Source organism: Erinaceus europaeus, chromosome 7 (assembly GCF_950295315.1).
Source record: "Erinaceus europaeus chromosome 7, mEriEur2.1, whole genome shotgun sequence".
NCBI lineage: Eukaryota > Metazoa > Chordata > Mammalia > Eulipotyphla > Erinaceidae > Erinaceus > Erinaceus europaeus.
In genome coordinates, this window is record NC_080168.1 from 76,659,159 (window position 1) to 76,679,027 (window position 19,869).

A 19,869-nucleotide genomic window follows, 5' to 3' on the forward strand; every position below is an offset into this window, starting at 1 on the left:
TCAATATAGCTAGGAGTATTTTTATATCAACATTGTTTGTTCGTTTGTTTTTTAATAGAGAGAAATTGAGAGGGAAGAGGAAGATAGGGAGAGACATCTGTAGCATTGCTTCACTGCTCAGGGACACCCTCCCACCCCAGCCCATTCATCCATCCATCCATCCACCCCCAACACACACACACACACACACACACACACACACACGCATGAGCGCGCGCGGGGATTAGGGCTTGAACCCAGGTTCTTCACCACCGGGTCACAGGGTGCCAATTTTAAGTTGCTAATTTTGTATGGTCTGCAAATTGTGTTATAAATGTCCAAATGGCCCTTAACAGAAAAAAAAAATGCCCTCCAATCCTTGCTTTAAGAGACTTGAGGCAAGTTCATTTGAAGATATTACTCTGGGGGCCAGTGGCAGCACACCCTGGCAAGTGTGCATGTTATAATGCACAAGGACCAGGTTCAAGCCTCCGGTCCCTACCTACAGGGGGAAGCATCACAAGTGAAGCAGTGCTACAAATCTCTTTCTCCCTATCTTGCCCTTCTGTCTCAATTTCTATCTCTCTTATTTTGTATTGGATAGGCAGTAATTGAGAAGGGGGAGAGAGAGAGAGAGAGAGAGGAGGAAGAGACAGAGAGACACCTGCAGGCCTACTTTATCACTGGTGAAGCTTTCCCCTTACAGTTGGGGACCAGGTGGCTTGAACCCGGGCCCTTGCTTATTGTAAAGTGTGCACTTAACCAGGTGCACCACCACCTGGGCCCCTCGACTTCTGTCTCTATCCAACAAATAAATAAGTAGTAATATATATATATATATATTTTAAGAGTATTGTTCTTACTTTAAGACATATTAGAGCAGACTACGATGTGATGTTGCAACAAGACTAGACTCGTGAATTAGGGTCCTGAATTCGATCCCTGACATTACATGTGCCTGAGTGATCTAGCAAACACTTGCTCTCTCACTCTTCCTCGTGAATACTAAATAAATCTTAAATATACCTATTAGAGTAAGGCAGAAATATATGCAGGAGTCTAGTGTTTAAGTTGCTGTACTAAATTTAAGTGACGCAAAATGTTTTATTGGCTAAGATTATTGACACAGAGTTGGGGGAGAAAGATGAATTCAAGATAATTTTTGAAGGTAGCAGAATACAGAAGGCAAGAAATGAATTATTCAAAAATAAATCTCAGGGCAGGGGAGGGAGGAAGCTTAATGATTATGCAAAAAAAGACTCATGCCTAAGGATCCAAGGTCCCAGGTTCAATGGTTCAATCCCTTGCATCATCATAAACCCAAGCTGAACAGTGCTTGATAAAAAATATATATATATATATATATATATATATATATATATATATATATATTCCTAGCAAGAAATGTTATTTATTAAAATGAGGATAACTAAAGAATAAAGATACTTTCAAATTTAAAAAATGAGGTTAGAGTTTAGACTGTTGAGATTTTGCAGATTTTGCAGTCTATTAAACAAGTTAAAATGACAGGACAGCTGATAACTCAACCTAAGGCGAAGACATTTTCCTCTCTGAAGGGTTACAGGTAAATGTTAGTATGTTCTCTAAGTCCATTATTTATACTAGCATACAAATCAATGAAGTTGGCCTTTTTTCAAGTGGGCTAATATGTATTCAGGCACTGACAGTAATATAGACTATATTTGCCCTTACCCTAACCTAAGAAAACATTGTAAAGACTTTTATAACAAAAAACTCAGAAATCCTAAGAAACTCCAATACAGAGAAGACTAAAAGACTAAAACTAGGAATACCAAAAGGTAAGAAGAAATTAAAGCTATAACTGAAAGTAAGAGTGTTTCAAGGAGGGAAAACAAAGGTCAACTAGGACTAATGATACTGAAAGATCTAGTTAGATTTCCTGGATAAGCTGATTGATAGGAAAAAAACAGGAGGTGGCATCTAAATATAAATGAGACTATAAAAGCCAACCAAAAATCTAAAATTCATTATAGTTCTTTAAAATGATGTAAATGCTTAACATTTTTATTTCTCCTCTTGCAATTCCTTTTAAGCTTGTTCTCTCGACCTACCAACGTCCAAGTCTAGTGGAGAAGCAATTATAGAAGCCAAAACTTCCACCCTCTGTACCCCATAAAGAATTTTGGTCCATACTCCCAGAGGGGTAAATGTTACAGCAAGATGACCAGAGGGCTCTGAACTCCAATTCCATCTGGACCCGGAGAGAATAGAGGAAAAAAAGGAAGGACATTCAGAAGTAGCAATAGGTATAGGCATTACCTTGAAAGGAAGAGAAAGTAGGGCCATAGAAAATGGGCAAAAACATAGATAGCTGAAGTAATAGCAACTCATGTCTGTTGTCTTGGGAGAACTACTGCAGTTTCCAATGGAGGGAATGGAGACACAGAACTCTGGTGGTGGGAACGGTGTGGAATTATACCATTATCCTGTAGTTTTGTAAATCATTATTAGATCACTAATAAATTAAAAAGTAGTAAGAAAAAAAGCTTGTTCTCACCATGACATATTCAACACTTGCTAAAGCCACACAGCAAAATCCAGCCACTGAGGTTCTAATATTGAGGCATGATTCTAATATTGCAGCATCAGAACAGGCCATGCTTTGAATAGTTTATTTTTGAATTAAACTTTCTAAATAAGAAAATCTATTTTTCTTGCAATTCTAAAGCCAATGATTCAGTTTTCCTAAAGATAATTTTCAAAAAAATAAATAAGGAAATTTAGCAGGGGCCACATAGTGGCACACCTGTTTAAATACACACACTACAGTTGTGCAAGGACTCAAGTTCAAGCACTCAGGCCCCACCTGTAGGGGGAAAGCTTCATGAGTAGTTAGGTAGAGCTTCAAGTGTCTCTCTGTCTCTTTCCCTTTCTCTCTCTTTTCTCTCAGTTTCTCTGTCTCTATCCAATAATAAATAAAAGTTTTTCAAAAATTTACATATGAATGTCTACTTCATTCCATGTGTATCACTACAATGACTTTATCCACTTCTTCCTTGAAGGAAAATGGTGGTAAAATAGGTAAATGTTAGTATGTTCTCTCATGCCATTTTTTAAACATACAAATCAATAAAGTTGACCTTTTTTCAAGTTTTCAGTCACTCCAATAATGGGAGTATGGGGCTCTATGCTCTCACACATGCATAATCAAATCGCTCCCAGAACAATGTTTGTTTCATTCTCATTTCACATAGCTAAAGAGAAAAGGGGGTGGGGTAAATAGCATAATGGTTATGCAAACAGACTCTCATGCCTGAGGCTCCTAAGTCCCAGGTTCAATCCTGCACAGCACCATAAGCCAGAGCTGATCAGTGCTCTGGTGTTTCTCTCTGTGCATCTCTCTCAAAAATAAAATAAGTGGGAGTCGAGTGGTAGCGCAGCAGGCTAAGCACAGGTGGCGCAAAGCGCAAGGACCAGCATAAGGATCCCAGTTCGAGCTCCCAGCTACCCACCTGCAGGGGAGTCACTTCACAAGCAGTGAAACAGGTCTGCAGGTATCTTTCTCTTCTACCCTGTCTTCCCCTCCTCTCACCATTTCTCTCTGTCCTATCCAACAACAACGACATCAGTAACAACAACAATAACTACAACAATGAAAAACAGGCAACAAAAGGGAAAATTGAAAAATAATAATAAGTAAGATATTGAAAAAAAAAAAAAAAAAAAAAAGGATAGACATCACAGAATTATTCCACTGGCCCTAAAACTCCCCCAGTGTTATCCATGGTGTCCTCATGCAGTGTCAGGGCTCAAAGCAGAAGTGTGCTCTGGCAGCTCTTGATATTTCCCCTCCACTCCAATACTCTTAATGGACACCAGCCCTATCTCATATAGAGCTTATGTGTAGTAAAAACAGCCCTAATTTTTTAATTGGAATATTGACTTTTAAGTCTAGCTACACTGCTATACATGGTGGATGTGGGCAACTCATTTGATTCTCTAGTTTCAGTTTGTTCAACAGAAAGACTGAAAAAATGAAATTCATAATGTTGAGTTGGATAAATATTAACAGAATCTAACACTAACACTTAAAGTCACAACTATGAATAGAAAAGATGAGTTACAGCTATTCTTTTTCCCCACTAGATGTAATTCAAGCAATTCTACTCAATAGATGAAAGCATCATCGTGGCACACAGAAAGCCAAAGATCAAACCAGGGACCTCATGATTGAGAGTCCAATGATGTTATGTACTGTGCCATCTCCCAGGCTGCACTACTCAAAATTTAAATGTTCACTGCAGATCAAGTTTTAGAGCAATGACTTGATTAAAACTAACATCATTCTTTACATGTAATAGTGTAGTATTCCACAGTTGAGATAGCTGTAGTAACGGATATTTTCTTTCTCATCCTTTTCCTAAAAGCCCCACTAAGATGACAGAAAAGTTTTATTTTTTTTTAAATAATGATATAAACCTATAAAATTGAAAGACTGGGTGAAAAGATAATAGCAACAAAAAACTTGGAAACTGGTAAGCAGATGGTTGAGTGACAAATGACTTAGCAAACACTAGAAAATCAACTCTTTAGCAAACAGTGGAGAAAGCCAAGAACAAACCCAATTTAAACTGTAAAATCCCCAAAAGACTTAGGAATTGGCAGGATAACATACATCTGAAGTGGGATGAGGGGGAGAGAGGGTGCTAAAATAAGGAAGACTGTTTAAAACACTGTTTGAAAAGCAACCAGCTCCACAGATCCCAACTGCCCCTTCTCAACCCCAACAACAACAACAAAAAGAAAATATATCATCTACAGAATATAAAACATAATATTCCAGGATTGAGGAAATTATAGTGCTAACAGTGCAACTGACTGAAGACACTTGGATAGGAAAACTGAGAGTCTCCAAGACCTTTTACCCAACTCCTCTAGTTTCCCTCAGCATTTAGGCAAACAATCTTAAGATCTTTTTAAAGGAAATCTAATCAACTAAGTGGAAAGAAATTGAAGACACTGACATAAAAAATCCTCCAACCAAACAGTCCCTGTCAGATTATTATACCACAGTAAAGCTACTAAGACACTAGGAATTTCTAATCAATCAGCATTTTACTTCCCTGCTATTTTTTACAGCCATCAACCAACTGGGGAAAGGTCCTGATATGGAAGACCAAGACAAATGAAAGTAGGAAAATGAAAACTAGAGAACACAGATCACAAAGGAGTAAGAAACCCAACATATATCCAGACAGTTAAATACTACTGTTATTAAAACAGGACATTATTTAAAAGAAGCAAGACCAAAAGCTCTTACAAATTAGATAATAACAGAAGAGCAAAGAAGAAAATATGAGAAAAATCTGAAGACCCGTCAACATACTTAACCCTAAATACAAAGAATTTGGGGAAGACAAAAAAGAAAGCATGAAAAGCAATAATCTGCAATCTTGTTTAAGGAAAAGTTCCAAAGTTTTAAAAGTTGTTTCCACACTGCAAGGCCACATCAAGTGCTGTGCCATGGATGAAGATAAAAGAGATCCACACAAAGCCCAGTGTAAAATCACAGAACACTGAAAATCACAATCTTAAAAAGATTTGGACAAGAGCAAAATCACAATCTTAAAGACTGGACAAAGGAAAAAGGAAAAAAAGGAACCAGGAGTATGTGATCATGTATAGAGGTCATAATATGAGATATCACAATGGCTTCAGATCTCTCAAAAGCAATATGGAAGCCATGAAGCAACAGAGCAAAATTATAATAATACAGTTACCCACCTGGTATTCATTACATACTCAAAAAATTAAGTAGAAACAAGAATGGTTATGATATGGGCCACTAGAAAATGCAAATCCAACCAAAGGAAAAAATGAAGAGAATCCCAGGGGAACAGGTGGTGGCACACCTGACTGAGTGCACGTTACAATGTGCAAGGAATGGGGTTTGAGCCCCTGAATCCATTTGCAAGGGGAAAGCTTTGCAAGTTGTAAAGCAATGTTGCAGGTCTTCTCTCTCTCTCTCTCTCTCTCTCTCTCTCTTCCTCCTTCCCCCCTCCCTCCCTCCCTTGATTTCTGGCTGTCTCTGTCCAATAAATAAAGCAAATAAAACACAAATTAAAAAAAGAGGGAGAATCCGAGGATATCAGTTATGAACTAAGCCTAAAAGGTAACCAATACAGAATGAAGTTCAGATAGATATATTAATAAGAGATTTCCTTAGGAAAATAAGCTTGATAACAATGCCTACTTTTGTCTGGCCATCTAGTCATTTAATGAATTGTTGAATTAGGGATAATAATGAAGAAAATGGGGTGGGGGGGACCAACTTCAGATTGTCCCATGATAAAGGGTTAACTACTGACAAACCACACTGACAATCAGTTCTTTAGTTCCCTATCCCTAACTGCAAAAAGACAACCAATAATTACTAGACATCTAAGGAAAAGTATCACAGATACAGGATAGAAAAAGTAGCCATGAGGGTCAGGCAGTAGCGCAGTGGGTTAAGCAACCTGGCGCAAAGTGCAAGGACAAGCATAAGGATCCCAGTTCGAGCCCCCGGCTCCCCACCGGCAGGGAAGTCGGCAGGGAAGTCGGTTCACAGGCGGTGAGGCAGGTCTGCAGGTGTCTATCTTTCTCTCCCCATTTTCCCCTCCCCTTTCAATTTCTCTCTGTCCTATCCAACAACGGAACAACAACAATAATGACCACAACAAGGCTACAACAAGGGCAACAAAAGGGGGAAAAATGATCTCCAGGAGGAGTGGATTCATGGTGCAAGCACTGAGCCCCAGCAATAACCCTGGAGGCAAAAAAAAAAAAAAAAAAAAGAAAGAAAGAAAGAAAGAAAGAAAAAGTAGCAATATGCTACCAGAACAATGAATGGCCAATAGCGACATAATCACTAAGAGAAGGGGTACTAGAACCAACTGAGTAGGGGATGAAAACAACGTAGAAGTGTCACTTTCTATCCAGTAAGTCAATGAAGTCAAAAATAATAAAACAAAGGAGTACTTTATGTAATACATATAGGTCAGTAAATAGCTTTCCAAATTAATGTAGGTTCTATTACTCCATTTTTAAACACAGGCAAAGAGGCATATAGAGGGGCTAAGTAGCTCAATGTTACATAAAACTAGTAAATGGCAGGGAGAATCAAACCTAAGCAGTTTAATTGCAGAGTTCATGATAACCATCTAGCTATGTCACCTATGTAGTAGCAAACAAACCTGTTATTGGGTTATCAGTAAAATCATGATGTACTTTAGTTGTGTCATGACTGAAAACCTAGTATTTAGAGAAAAGGAAGTATCATAATAATCACTAAAAAGAGGTAAAGGTAATTGCTTCTGGAAGATGAAAAGTGGAAAGATGGCATGAATACGGAAAGGAAAGGGACTTTTATTTGATATAATATAATCCTTTTAAACCATTCATGTACACACTAATGAAAACTAAAAGTTAAAATTTAGCATTTTACAATGAAATCATTTTATTTGATTACATGTTACAAGGACCCTATCCGCAGGGGGAAAGCTTTGCAAGTGGTGAAGCAGTGTTATCATTCTCAAAAATATGCAAAATGAGTACTGCTCAAATTTTATAAGAGAACTCTTATTCTTCTCTAGTAGATATTAAATGGTCTAGTACAGAACAGTGCACTGGAAATAAAGATATCAATTCACCTCAAGGAATGAGGGAAAAGAAATAACAAAGCAAAGTCTTCCCATTCATTTCATTCTTCTGTATATTTACATGATCCCACATTTCTAACCAGGTCAGAGACAACATAAATTTGAAATCACTACTTTCAAAGGTAGATAAAGGCCTGTATTATTGATTCATTCAAAAAATAGTTCTTGCCCTGAAGGATCTTATAAGTCTTCTGGGGAAAAGATGGGTAAACAATTACATTGAATGTGTGCTGTGCCTTTAATAGAGGAACAGTAAAAAATGCTGAGGAAACACCATTCCCTGGGAAGAAAAGTACACTTCAGAGGCCACATCTGAGCTAAAACTTGTACACCGTGTATCAAAGTTTGGCCAATTTCACACTGGAAGCTGTACTAATAATCACAAGTATGTAGATCACTGTGAAATGCATCTGTCTTTCCTGTGCATATAGGTAAGTTCATGTTAAAGACTAAGACTTTTTAAATCAAAGTAATTTAAAATTTAAAAACACTACACAAAATATTAATGTTTCTACGTAACACTCTCTCCCTACTGTCAACTGAAAACATTTTCTACAAATCTAATGTATATTTTTGAATTTAAAGAATGGAGTATTATTTCAAAAGAACTAAAGAATTTGTTCTACCATCAAAAAGTCACAATCTACTAATCATAATACTGAAATTATAAAATGTATTCCATCCCCCTCTCCATAGAGACTAATAGTGACCAAGTCCAGAAGATGCAAGTTACACAAAGGCAAATTCAGGAAGGAAAGATACAAAGAATTTTTTAAATCATTATCATTTTCTTCTCCTTAAGTATTTCCATCCCAAGCACAAATTTAAAAGAAGCATTTCAAACCATAAGTGATATGGTAAATAGTCTGCAATAAATATTCAGTAAAGAAAATATATATAATTTATCCTTCCTGTCCTCGACCAGTTATTTTATTATTATTTTTTAATATTTATTTTATTTATTTATTCCCTTTTGTTGCCCTTGTTGTTTTATTGTTGTAGTTATTATTGTTGTTGTCGTCGTTGTTGGATAGGACAGAGAGAAATGGAGAGAGGAGGGGAAGACAGAGAGGAGGAGAGAAAGACACCTGCAGACCTGCTTCACCGCCTGTGAAGCGACTCCCCTGCAGGTGGGGAGCCGGGGAACCGGGATCTTTATGCCGGTCCTTGTGCTTTGCGCCACCTGCGCTTAACCCGCTGCACTACAGCCCGACTCCCGACCCCCGACCAGTTATTTTAGTGGCCAAACATTTTATTTTTCAGAACTTAAAGAATAGCTCAGAAAACAAAATGTTTCAGCTTCGATAACTTGATTAACTAGCCAATTCTCAGCTATATAGCAAACTCAAAACAGGTTCAATGTGACAACTTCTTTTAACCAATATTTTATCATATCTTTTTGTCCCTTTAAATCCTAACCTTTCTATAAGTTTCCCTAAATCAATTTTGTACTAGTATCTTAAACTGTAACTCTAGCCCTAAAAAGCCTAGTTTCAAGTAGCAATATCTGACTTTAATTGTCAGTAATATCAAGTTATGAAGAGCCCCAGAATGGTCTACCACCAGGAGGAAATATAGAAAAAAAAAAAAAAAAAAATGCCAGGCCCACAAATGGTAATTAAAAATCATGGCAGATTTGAATTCAAAATGTATGTTTTACTGTCTTTTATTTCTCTACATTGAGCATCCATACTATATAGTTACTGTTTTTAAGGGCTTCACTCAGAAAATTGAGTATTAGCATATGATGAAATTAAAGATTTAACAGTAAATCTGACTATTAAAGAAACTACTTTGTATAGGTCTACCTTTTAAAGTCTACGCGAGATACAGAACACACCTGGTTAAGTAACAATATTTTAATTATGTGGCTATTTGAGAAATAAAAATATTGAAAGCAAGATTTAAAATTACTTCCTTACCTGTATCTTCCAAAAAACTAAAAAAAAAAAAAAAAAAGAACCTGTCTAAAACATTTAAATGTTTTTTTTTCTAAAATGCAACTCTTTTAAAATAGGCTCATTATTTTTTCCAAAGTGAAAGCCACAAGAACAAATTTAAAGTATAAATGTCCCAATTGGTTTGATTAAAATTCTATCACAAAAATCTCCCATTAATACTAAAATAATTAAATTATCTTCCCAGCTTATTCATTATTCCACAATGAAAATAAATAACCTTTGTTGAAACTCCTATGATACTTTCATCAAGGTTAGTCACAGACTAGCAAATTTGTGTAAACAGTATCTCCTTAAAATATATATATATATTTTAGTTTAAAATTATGTAGTCATGAGAGATCACACACAACTTTTCTAGTCAGCTTCAAAGACAAGTTTTATTCAGTAAATATAACTAGTGGATTGTTTTCAATCCAACTCAGAAAATGCTGGCTGACTAATGTCTTTGGAGATCTATGTATTTTTCTGGTTAAGGGAAGTAGGAAACAGGTGGAGTAGATTAACAGAAGAATAAGGCTTATTTTCATGCCTCTATAGCTTCAATCCTTGCTCCAAGACTCTCTACTCTTTAAATGGCTACCATCTTGATCTACTATGCAAAAGAAAAACAGTATAGCAGACTACTTACTATCAAAAATAAATCTGGTTATTTAGACAGTGCAGTTCTCCTTCCCCACAAATACCTGTTTAAGAGATTTAAGATTCCCATTCCTTACTATTTAGATAAAATAGACTTAAAGGTTTAAGTCACAGAAGTTGATTAATTACACTGAGGACAAATATAAAACCCAGATTAGGTCATCTCTCCTATAAGGTCTGACTAGGAGAAACTGGGAACATCTTACACAGATCAAAATCAAACACAATGGAAACTGGAGAGGATTGTCTAGTGTAGTAACCGTGGGACCCACAACCCCTATGATATGAGTTCTAGCCACTCAAAAGAACAGATTACTATATGGGGTCACAAAAATTAAGTTTCTTTTATAATTTTTCTTAAAGCATGTATAACTAATAAAAATCACTTGGCACCCCCCAACCCTATTTAGTGCCCACTAACTATTCTGACAAATATTGACATGCTACTTACACCACCCCCTACCCATTCTGAAACTAGTTTTGAAACTCTTGCTCTACAACTTTAAAAAAACGCATACAAAAAAAAAATGAACATATTTTTAGAGTAACCTTGTGCATGTGTGACATTTATGACGCTACTCAGTAGACCAACTTTAAATCTTCAATGTCTGCAGAAACAGGGTAGGAACTTACCTCTCATCCTCGCCATCCACCAGGGGTGTCGTCAGCGGTAGCACCTTCAACGGGAAAAGAGAAGCAGAGGCTGCTAGGCTGCTGCTACTCCCATCTGAAACTGCTGACATTCCTCCACTGTCACCACTGATAGTCTGAGGTAAGCCAACTAATGAGGGTTCCGTTGGGCGCCTGGCATCTTCATTTTGGCTTCCAATTGCCTGAGCTAATGATTGTGCTGAGAACTGAGTAGAGCTTAGTGGTATCTGCTGTGCCAATGGCAAATTTATATTAGATGCTATCAATGGCGGCTGACTAACACTTTGAACCAAATTACCATTTTGGGTGGCAGGTGTTTGTGCTATATTTGGTGGTGGAACCAAGTTTGTTGGGGCAGAAGGCATTCCAGAAGGACCAGTTGAACTAACCTGATTGGTAACAGAAATACTACTAGCAGAGGGCAGAGGACTAACCGCAGGCAATTGCTGCGAAACAACTCCTTGAGCCACTGATTCTGCTCCTTGTGGCTGGGGAGGCACAGTTAACAAGGTACTTTGGGGTGTAATGACCAATTGTTGAAGGCTTGAAGCACTAGTTGGAACTCCCTGATGAATAATTGCAGTTTGAGCAGGTGGAACTATTTGTGAAGATGGAGGAGCACCTTGCTGAATAACTGAAGGTGTGACTTGGGTAGAGGACTGCTGTACTGCAATAGGTATGCTTGTTTGCTGACCAATATTTGCAATATGACTTCCAGTGGGTACAGCAGATACTGCTGTTTGAGTCTGGCCAATAGGCTGGCCAGATACCCCTGCAGGTTGTGCTTGGACTGCTGTCGGCTGCACTGGCAGCTGGATACTCTGTGGTTGAGCCATAGGGATCCCTGTTGCTCCTGCTCCCACTCCTGCAGAGCTGGGCTGTCCCGAGGGCACTGCTGTTTGAAGGATTGGCTGCGGCTGCACATACTCTGGAGTAGAATTCTGAGTCACTGTTTTAATATGGCCTGGGGTCATCTGCGTTGAAACTGCTGGTTGCTGTTGTCCATATTGTAACTGTTGGGGTGGTACCCCTGGAAGGGGAGTTTGCACGGGAGGAGCTGGCTGAGGATACGCCAGTTGGGGCTGAGCCAAACTGGAAATGGAAGGCTGCTGACCTAAAGTTGAAGTTACACCAACAACACTAACAGGTGATGGCTGGATACCAGTTGCAGCATTAATAGAGGCTTGCAGAGGTACTGGTTGAAGGCCTTGCTTTTGCCGATAGCTCAGTTCTTGAGACTGCAATTGTACCTGTGAGATCTGTGACTGAGAAATACTCTGCGGTATACTAACTGCTGAAAAACTCTGTGGAGCAGTGCTACTGAAATCCATCTGCTGAAGGGCCACACCTTGAAGGGTTGGTTGCTGCTGCTGCACCACCACAGTAGGGGCTCCCATCTCCCCACTTCCCACACTCTCTGTGTAGTGACTCAATGTGCTGACACTACTGCTCACTGAACTCCCACTAGTGCTCTCCCTCTCAGAAGTCACTTCTGTTGGGTTTTGTTTTACAGTCTCCACCACTTTATTTACCACGCCTTCTGCAGCAGGCACAGCGTTTTCCTTTTCATAAAACTCAGTGCAAGTCCATCTACCCTTTTTAAAGGGCTCAGAACTAGAATCTAACTTCACGACTCTGAACCTCGACGTGTTCACTGTTGGTTGTTGCTGCTGACTCGAAATTGACCCCGCAGTCATTCCTGAAGCTGCATTAGGGACATTGTTAGCAGCAGCAGAGGAAGAAATAGTACCATTGCCCATGCCACTCAAAATATTCACATTAACACCGCTGCTAACTCCAGGCCCGACACTCACACCAGCAGCACTAAGAATATTACTTGCATTTATATTAGCATTACCGAGCATGCTGCCTGTCACCTTAGCATTAAGACCACCCACAGCAGTAACGTTCACATTATTCATTGTGTTAGTGCCAGTAACAGAATTTATACCTATCCCGCCGGTTGTACTCGGAGCACGGATATTAGTGATTACAGATGCAGGTGAGGCACCCGATGAGACAGCAGAAGTTGGTGCAGCTGATATAACACTGTCAGAGCTTCCAGTTGTAGAGGGTTTTCTGGATACTGGGCTTGAGGGTGGTCCTCCAGGAATGGGTGGACTGGCCACACCAGCATGGGATGGATGGTGGTGCCCGTGGTGGAGGTGGTGCCCATGATGCACATGGTGGTGGTGATGGAGGTGGTGTGGGTGGGCATTCCCATTGATCACAACATTCTGTTGCGGAAGGTGAGGCAAATGAGGCTGAGGAAGGTGGGGCTGGTTGGGAGAGACTGCCCCAGGTGTCTCAGCCTCCTGGAAGTTATTTAGTGTCTCTTCAGAGGAGCTGCGTTCCGGCTCCCCTAAGTCAGTAGCCCTGGAAAGGGACACGTCAAGGATCTCGGAGGAAGACAGATCTTCTGTGTGAGACTCATCCAGGTCATCATAGCTTTCGGTATCTTCCGCTATGCTGTTGTTAGAGCTGATACTGGCCGATATCTGCGCCGGGGTGACGCTGGTTATCTGGAAGCCACTTTTCTTTTTCATTTGAGTTCCTCCTGGTGCAAGAGGCTGTGCCTGCAGCTGAGCCTGCGAGAGGAGGTTCAGGCTTTGTGGAGGCGGAGGCTGTGGGCCCGATGCCGAAGATGCTGCAGGAGCTGGCGGCTGGAGCAGCGACGGAGGCGGAAAATCCTCGGAAGATGGGGCGCTGCTCCCGACGCCGGTACCTGCTGCATTGAGCGCAGAGGCGCTGCCGCTGCCCCTTCTAGGGAACATCGCCGGGTGCGCCATCTTCCTGGCACTCATGTCTGCAGCGGCCGCGGCGGACTCGGGCGGCTGGTGCATTGTGCCGGGTACCGGGGGGCGGAGGAGGCGAGTGCAGTCTCCTTCTGCACCGTAATCTTTGTATTGAAGACGCCGGGGAGGGAAATGGGACCTGACGCTCGCAGCGCCCCGCGCGATTCCTCCTGCTGCTACTGCTGCTGCTGCTGCTGCTCCTCAGCCGGAGGCGCCGGCCGATCCTGCCTTCGAGGGCGAGCTTCGGGAAGGGAGGACGGACCGGGGTGAACGGGGAGGCTGGGGAGCCGCGGGGGGCACCCCCTTCAGCCCTTCGCCATTCACTTTCTCGTCTAGTCTCACACCCCCCTTTATATTCCGCTTCACGTGGGGTGCAGGGCGGGAGGGAGGGGAGAAGCGGAGGGAGGGAGGGAGAGGGAGGGAGCGAGGGAGGGAGGCAGGCAGGGAGGCGAAGGGGAGGGGGTGGGAAAAGCGAGAAATGCCCACCTTCTGCGGCCAACTCAGGAGCCACCTCCACCCCTCCTCCCGCGGCGATCGCTGCAAAACGCTCCGGGGCGCCCTGCACCGAGACGGCGCGGAGCGGGTGTCGCTCCCCCCGGCCGCCGCCGGCCGGCCCCGAGCTCAGCGCCGCTCAGGTCTCCCCGCCCGGCCCCGCCAGCCCCGCTCGGCCCTCCCCCCACACCCCGCGGACCCTTTCAAACCCCCTGGGCTCGCGGCGGCTGCAGCTCCGGGAGGAAACGCTGGCCGCGGCTGCGGCCGGGGCGGCGAGGCTCGGAGCGGGGCGGCGGCGGGGCGCCCGGTACGCGGAGCCCAGCGGCGAGGCGCGGGCGAGCGCGCAGAGACGCCGGGTCCTCGCGGAGCGCGGCCGGGGCGCGGCGATGGCGGTGGCGGCGGGAGCCCAGGGACCGCTCCATCACTGGCAGCCATGGAGCCCGAGCATTTTCCTCCCTCGGGGCGGGCGCCGCGGCTCAGCTCACGTCCTCGGGGAGGAAGGGGCCGGCGCCCGAGCCTCCCCGGAGGGCGGCGGGCTGTGCGCGGGCCGCTCGGGTCCTCTCCCTCCGCGGCCGGGGCTCGACCCGCCGCTCACGGGGCCGGGGCGGCGGCAGCGGCAGCGGCTCCTCGCTGGCGGCGGCGACTGGGCTGGTGCAGCGACTGCAGCCGACGCCGTTCAAAGGAACGAAAGGTGGGGTGGGTCGGTGTCGGCAAACGGGGCGGGCGAGTGGGTGGGTGCCGGGGGAGGGCGGGGAGGGGGCTGTGGTGGTTGTTACTAGCGCTCTTCTCCCGCTCCGCCGTATCCTCCAGTCTCTCGCGGCATCGGGAGAGGAGGGACTAGCTCCAGAGCGCAGGAGGAGGAGGGGCGACCGCCGGCGGGGGGAGGAGGCGGCGGCGGCAGCGGGGGGCGGGGGGCAGGGGCGAGCGAAAGAGAAGCGGGGAAGATGGCGTCTGCGCATGCGTCCCGGCGCCGCCGACATAAAGCCGGGTCTGGCGGAGAAGGCGGCGGTGGGTCTTCGGGCTTTTCCGAGCGCCGGGTCTGCTGACGGAAACTGACGAAGGCTGGCGGGGGCGCGGACGCCGCGGGGCGAGGGAGGGGGCGGATTTCGGTCTCGGGAGCGAATCCGGGTCGCAGGAGACTCAGTGAGGGTGGGCGGCGCGGGGCGCGCGGGCTGGGCGTGTCCGCTCCGCTCTCACACGCGGCCGGCGCGCGCGCGGGCACGAGGCGGGCGAGGGGCGCGGCGGGGCGGGGCGGGGCGGGGCCGGGTCTCGGGTGTGCGCGCCCCGGGCGGCGTCCCCCGCCTGCGGGGCGTCTGTGGCGGCTTTTCTCCGCAGCAACAGCATCACGAGTTGCAGTTCCCAGGAGCCCCGCGTCGCCGTCGCCGTCGCCGACGCCACCGCCACGACATGAGTCAGGCTTTCTTCCCCCGGCGCCCCCTCGCCGCACCTGGGCGCGCCCCCGCGGAGGATGCCCCGACACGCAGGGCTGCGGAGGCCCCGGGGGGTGCTTCCTTTTGTGCAGCCGGCCGGCCGGCGCCTGGCCATGTTGTCCCCTTGGCCTGCTATGGGCAGGGCCGACCCGCAGCTGCCTGCATTCCGCAGCCTCCATAGTAGGCCTTTGCCTCCTGAAGAAGCTGCCTGCAGCCCATCCTCTAGAAGGAAGAAACTGCCCTGCTGGCCACCTACAGCAACAGGTGGAGGGAACCGCCACCAGGGACGTCTTTGCATTTGAGTGTCCAGACAACAGCCCGCACGGGTTTGACAAGGTGGCCTTCACCAGTGCAAGAAGTCATGGTGACAGCACAAGTGCAATGATAAATGAACGCTGCCATTAGGATTGGGGAGCAGCGGTGGACAAAGCCACCAGCAGGAGCCCCTGGAAGGAGGTTGTGGGGCTGGGGATCTGGACAGGCAAGCATAAGGTCTGAAGTTTGATCCTCAGCTTTGCATGTGCCAGAGTGAGAACTCGGTGTTACCTCTCCCATCCACCACCACCCCGTTCTCCTAATGAGGAAGGGAGAGTTGGGGACAGAGACTGGGGAATATCCATAATGGTAATGCGAAAGGCTTTCCTGCTTGAGGCTCTGAGGTCCCCAGGTTCAATGTCCAGCACCACTATAAACCAGAGCTGAACAGTGTTCTAGTCTCTCTTCATCATTCGTTACAAATAAAAGGTACCCAGTGAAGCACACACGTTACCACACACATGGATGCGGGTTCCAGAACCCTCTCCCCGCCTTAGGGGGGAGGCTTAATGAGCAGTGAAGCAGTGCTGCTGCAGATGTCTTATCTCCCTTCCTATCGGCACTCCCCTCTTTTAAAAATATTTTATCTTTATTTATTGGATAAAGACAGCCGGGAATCCAGAGGGAAGTGATAGAGACCTGCAACACTGCTTCACATGCAAAGCATTCCCCCTCCAGGTGGGGAATGGGGGCTCGAGCCTGGGTCATTGTGCATAGAAGTATGTGCGCTCAACCAGGTGCGCCACCACCCAGCCTCTCCCACTCCCATCTCAGTTTCTCTGTCCTTTCCAGTAAAAATAGAAAGAACGGGGGCCAGGTGTTGGCGCACCTGGTTAAGGTCACATATTACGATGAGCAAAGCCCAGCATTCAAGCCCCTGCAGGATAAAAAACTTCATGAGCCATGAAGTAGTGCTGCAGGTGTCTGTCTCTGTCTATCTCTCTCTCTCTCTCTTTTTTTTTTACTAGAACACTGCTTAACTCTGGATTATAGTGGTGAGGGGGATTGAATCTGGGATTTAGGAGCCTCAGGCATGAGGCTGTCTACCATTATGCTATCTACCCCCACCCATCTCGACCTATCTCCCCCTTCCCTCAATTTCTCTATATATACTCAAAATTTTTTAAAATTAAGAGACTGGGTGGTTGAGAGCTGGTTGAGAGCACATGTTACAATGCACAAGGACCCAGGTTCCATCCCTGGTCCCCCACCTGCAGGGGGAAAGCTTTGCGAGTGATGAAGCAGTGCTGTAGGCATCTTGGTTTCTGGCTGTCTCTATCCAATAAATACAACTGAAAAAAAAAAATTAGTAGAAAAAAAAAAAAAGGACGAGAGGGATGGCCACCAGGTGTGGTGGATTTGTATTGTTGACAATACAGCCTGTGACAATCCTGGAGGCAATAAAAACATTAAATAAGAAGAGGCAAAGAAAAATCCTTAAGAAGGGCACAGTGGGAGTGAGGGCTGGGGAGGTAGCATAATGGATATGCAAAAACACTTTCATGTCTAAACTACTAAAGATGTTGGGTTCAGTCCCCAACACCACCATGCACCAGACCCGAAAAATGCTCTGGTAGAAAAAAATAATAAAATAAGTCTGAGCATAGTTTTACAAAACTATTGATCTAAGGCAATCTACTGGAAGCTGCATTCCTGACTACACCTCCAAGCCACTGTAGCTCTGAGCACATTTACTACTGAGCAAGATCACAGTCTTGCCCAGGGAATTAAGTAACAGCAGCAAACTGTATGGAAACCCCTAGAAATAGTTTTTAAAATTTTATTTATGGGAGTCAGGCAGTAGCGCAGTGGGTTAAGCACACGTGGTGCAAAGCACAAGAACCAGCGTAAGGATCCGGGTTCGAGCCCCCAGCTCCCCACCTACAGAAGAGTCACTTCACAGGCGGTGAAGCAGGTCTGCAGGTGTCTATCTTTCTCTCCCCCTTTCTGTCTTCCCCACCTCTATCCAATTCTCTCTGTCTTATCCAACAATGACAACAATAATAACTACAATAAAACAAGGCCAACAAAAGGGAATAAATATTTTTTTTTAAAAAAATTTTATCTTTGCCTCCAGTGTTATCACTGGGGCTCAGTTATCTTTGCATTTTATTGGATAGGACAGAGAAATTAAGAAAGGCAGGGAATATAGAGAGAAAGATAGACATCTGCAGACCTGCTTTGCTGCTTGTGAAGCTTTCCCCCTGCAAGTGGGGGAGCAGGGGTCTCGAACCCGGTATCCTTGCGGGGTCCTTGTGCTGAGTATTATGTGCATTTAATCTGGTGCACCACCATTTAGCCCCTAGAGTTATTGTTTTGTTAAGAATTTATTCAGAGAGAGACAGGAGAGAGAGAAAAAGAACCAGACATCACTCTGGTACATGTGCTTCTGGAGACTGAACTCAGGATCTCATGGCTGAGAATTGGATTCAATGCTTTATCTACTGTACCATCTACCGGGCCACGAGTTAATTTTTTTTTAACCGAGTTTGTTAGGCCAAACATTTATGGTTTAGCCATTCGGTTCAGGAAATCTTACAATGAGAGGTGTACAAACCTGTTTCAAGAGCTTGTTAAAGCAGAAAAGGCTGTAGCCCTTTGCAGATTGGTAGAAGTCTGGCTGTCAATTCCACATGTTATTTTCAGGATTCCCTAAATTGTTTCCTTCATCCCATCCTCAAAAAAAGAAAAAGAAAAAAAAAGCATAAAAATAGGTCACCATCCTTACAACTATTTAATAGAAATTCACCCTCAATAATGTGTGTGTATGTACATTATATTACCAAATCTATATAACTCAAAAGGCAGGACTACTTTTTAAATTCATTTACTTTTATGAAAGAGACCAGAGTACTACTCAGCACTGGCTAATGGTGGTGTGGGGGATTGAGTCTGGGACCTCTAGCACCCTGCTTATGCCAATCCTGTGTTTTAGCATACTGAGTTAACTCCTTGACCCAAGATTCCTTTTTTTGTTTTATTTTAAATTGCTAATATGACCACTGGGGAGGTGGTGCTGCAGTAGGAAAATCAAAGGACTTGTATGCATAAGGTGCCTTGCATATGTTAAAGTTCTCTGGGTTCTATTTCACTCCTCCCCACCTCCTTCCCTTTCATCTTTTTAGAACTGCTAATGTAGTGGCTGAGGAAATGACTCAACAGGTAGAGCATTAGACTTGTAAGCCTAAGATTCCAAGTCCAGTCCCAGGGACCACATGTCCTGAAGAGGTGCTTTGGCTTCTCTGTCTTGTGAAGTTGTTTTTTACATGTGTAAATAAAATAAATCTTAAAAAAAAAAAAAAGAAAATGCTAGTGTGAATCTCTGTGCTAAGTACAGAACAGACATTCAGAAGTATTCAAAGCAATAGAATTAAAAACACCAAATAAGGGGGCACACTTGGCAGAGCGCACATGTTATAATGTGCAAAGTCTCAGGTTCAAGCCTGGGGTTCCCATCTGCAGGGGGAATGATTCATGAGCGGTGAAGCAGTGCTGCAGGTGTGTCTTTCTCTCTCTACCTCTCCCTTCCCTATCAATTTCTCTCTGTCTCTCTACATCCAATAAATAAAATACTTGAAAAACTCTAAAGCCGATGTTAAATACTTTTAAATAATAATAATGAAAGCACCAAATACTTTTGTTAAGATCAAATGTTTTATGATACTAATTCAATAATGAGTATTTGAATTATTTTATTTTTTATTTTCTAATTTTTTTTTCCGAATTATTTTATTTTTTAGGAAGTATGACTATTTGCTTTTTATTTTCTTTTTTCCTTCACTTTTTTTTTTTAGTACTCTCAACAGGTTTTGTTGCCAATATTAAACTTAGCTAATGTTTTTTTTTTCTTTTTTTCTCCTCCAGGGTTATTGCTGGACTTGGTGAATCCACCGCTCCTGGAGGCCATTTCCCCCCCCCCCTTTTT

General features: G+C 44.0%; 1 protein-coding gene across 7 annotated transcripts in view; it reads right to left on the reverse strand.

Moving 5' to 3' along the window:
- The window catches only part of TSC22D1 (TSC22 domain family member 1), an 88,151-nt gene extending 73,304 nt beyond the window's left edge, over positions 1 to 14,847 (reverse strand). For 6 of the 7 annotated variants that reach the window (XR_009550747.1, XR_009550749.1, XR_009550748.1 and 3 more), the window contains exons 1-2: positions 14,194 to 14,392; positions 10,895 to 13,948 (exon numbers count right to left, since the gene is read on the reverse strand). Coding sequence is in view for 4 of the 7 variants with exons in the window: in XM_060194799.1 (XP_060050782.1) it covers positions 10,895 to 13,755 (2,861 nt within the window). In the remaining 3 variants the exon portion in view is untranslated. The other variant, XM_060194800.1, reaches the window with a different exon arrangement.
- Positions 14,848 to 19,869: the final 5,022 nt, after the last annotated feature.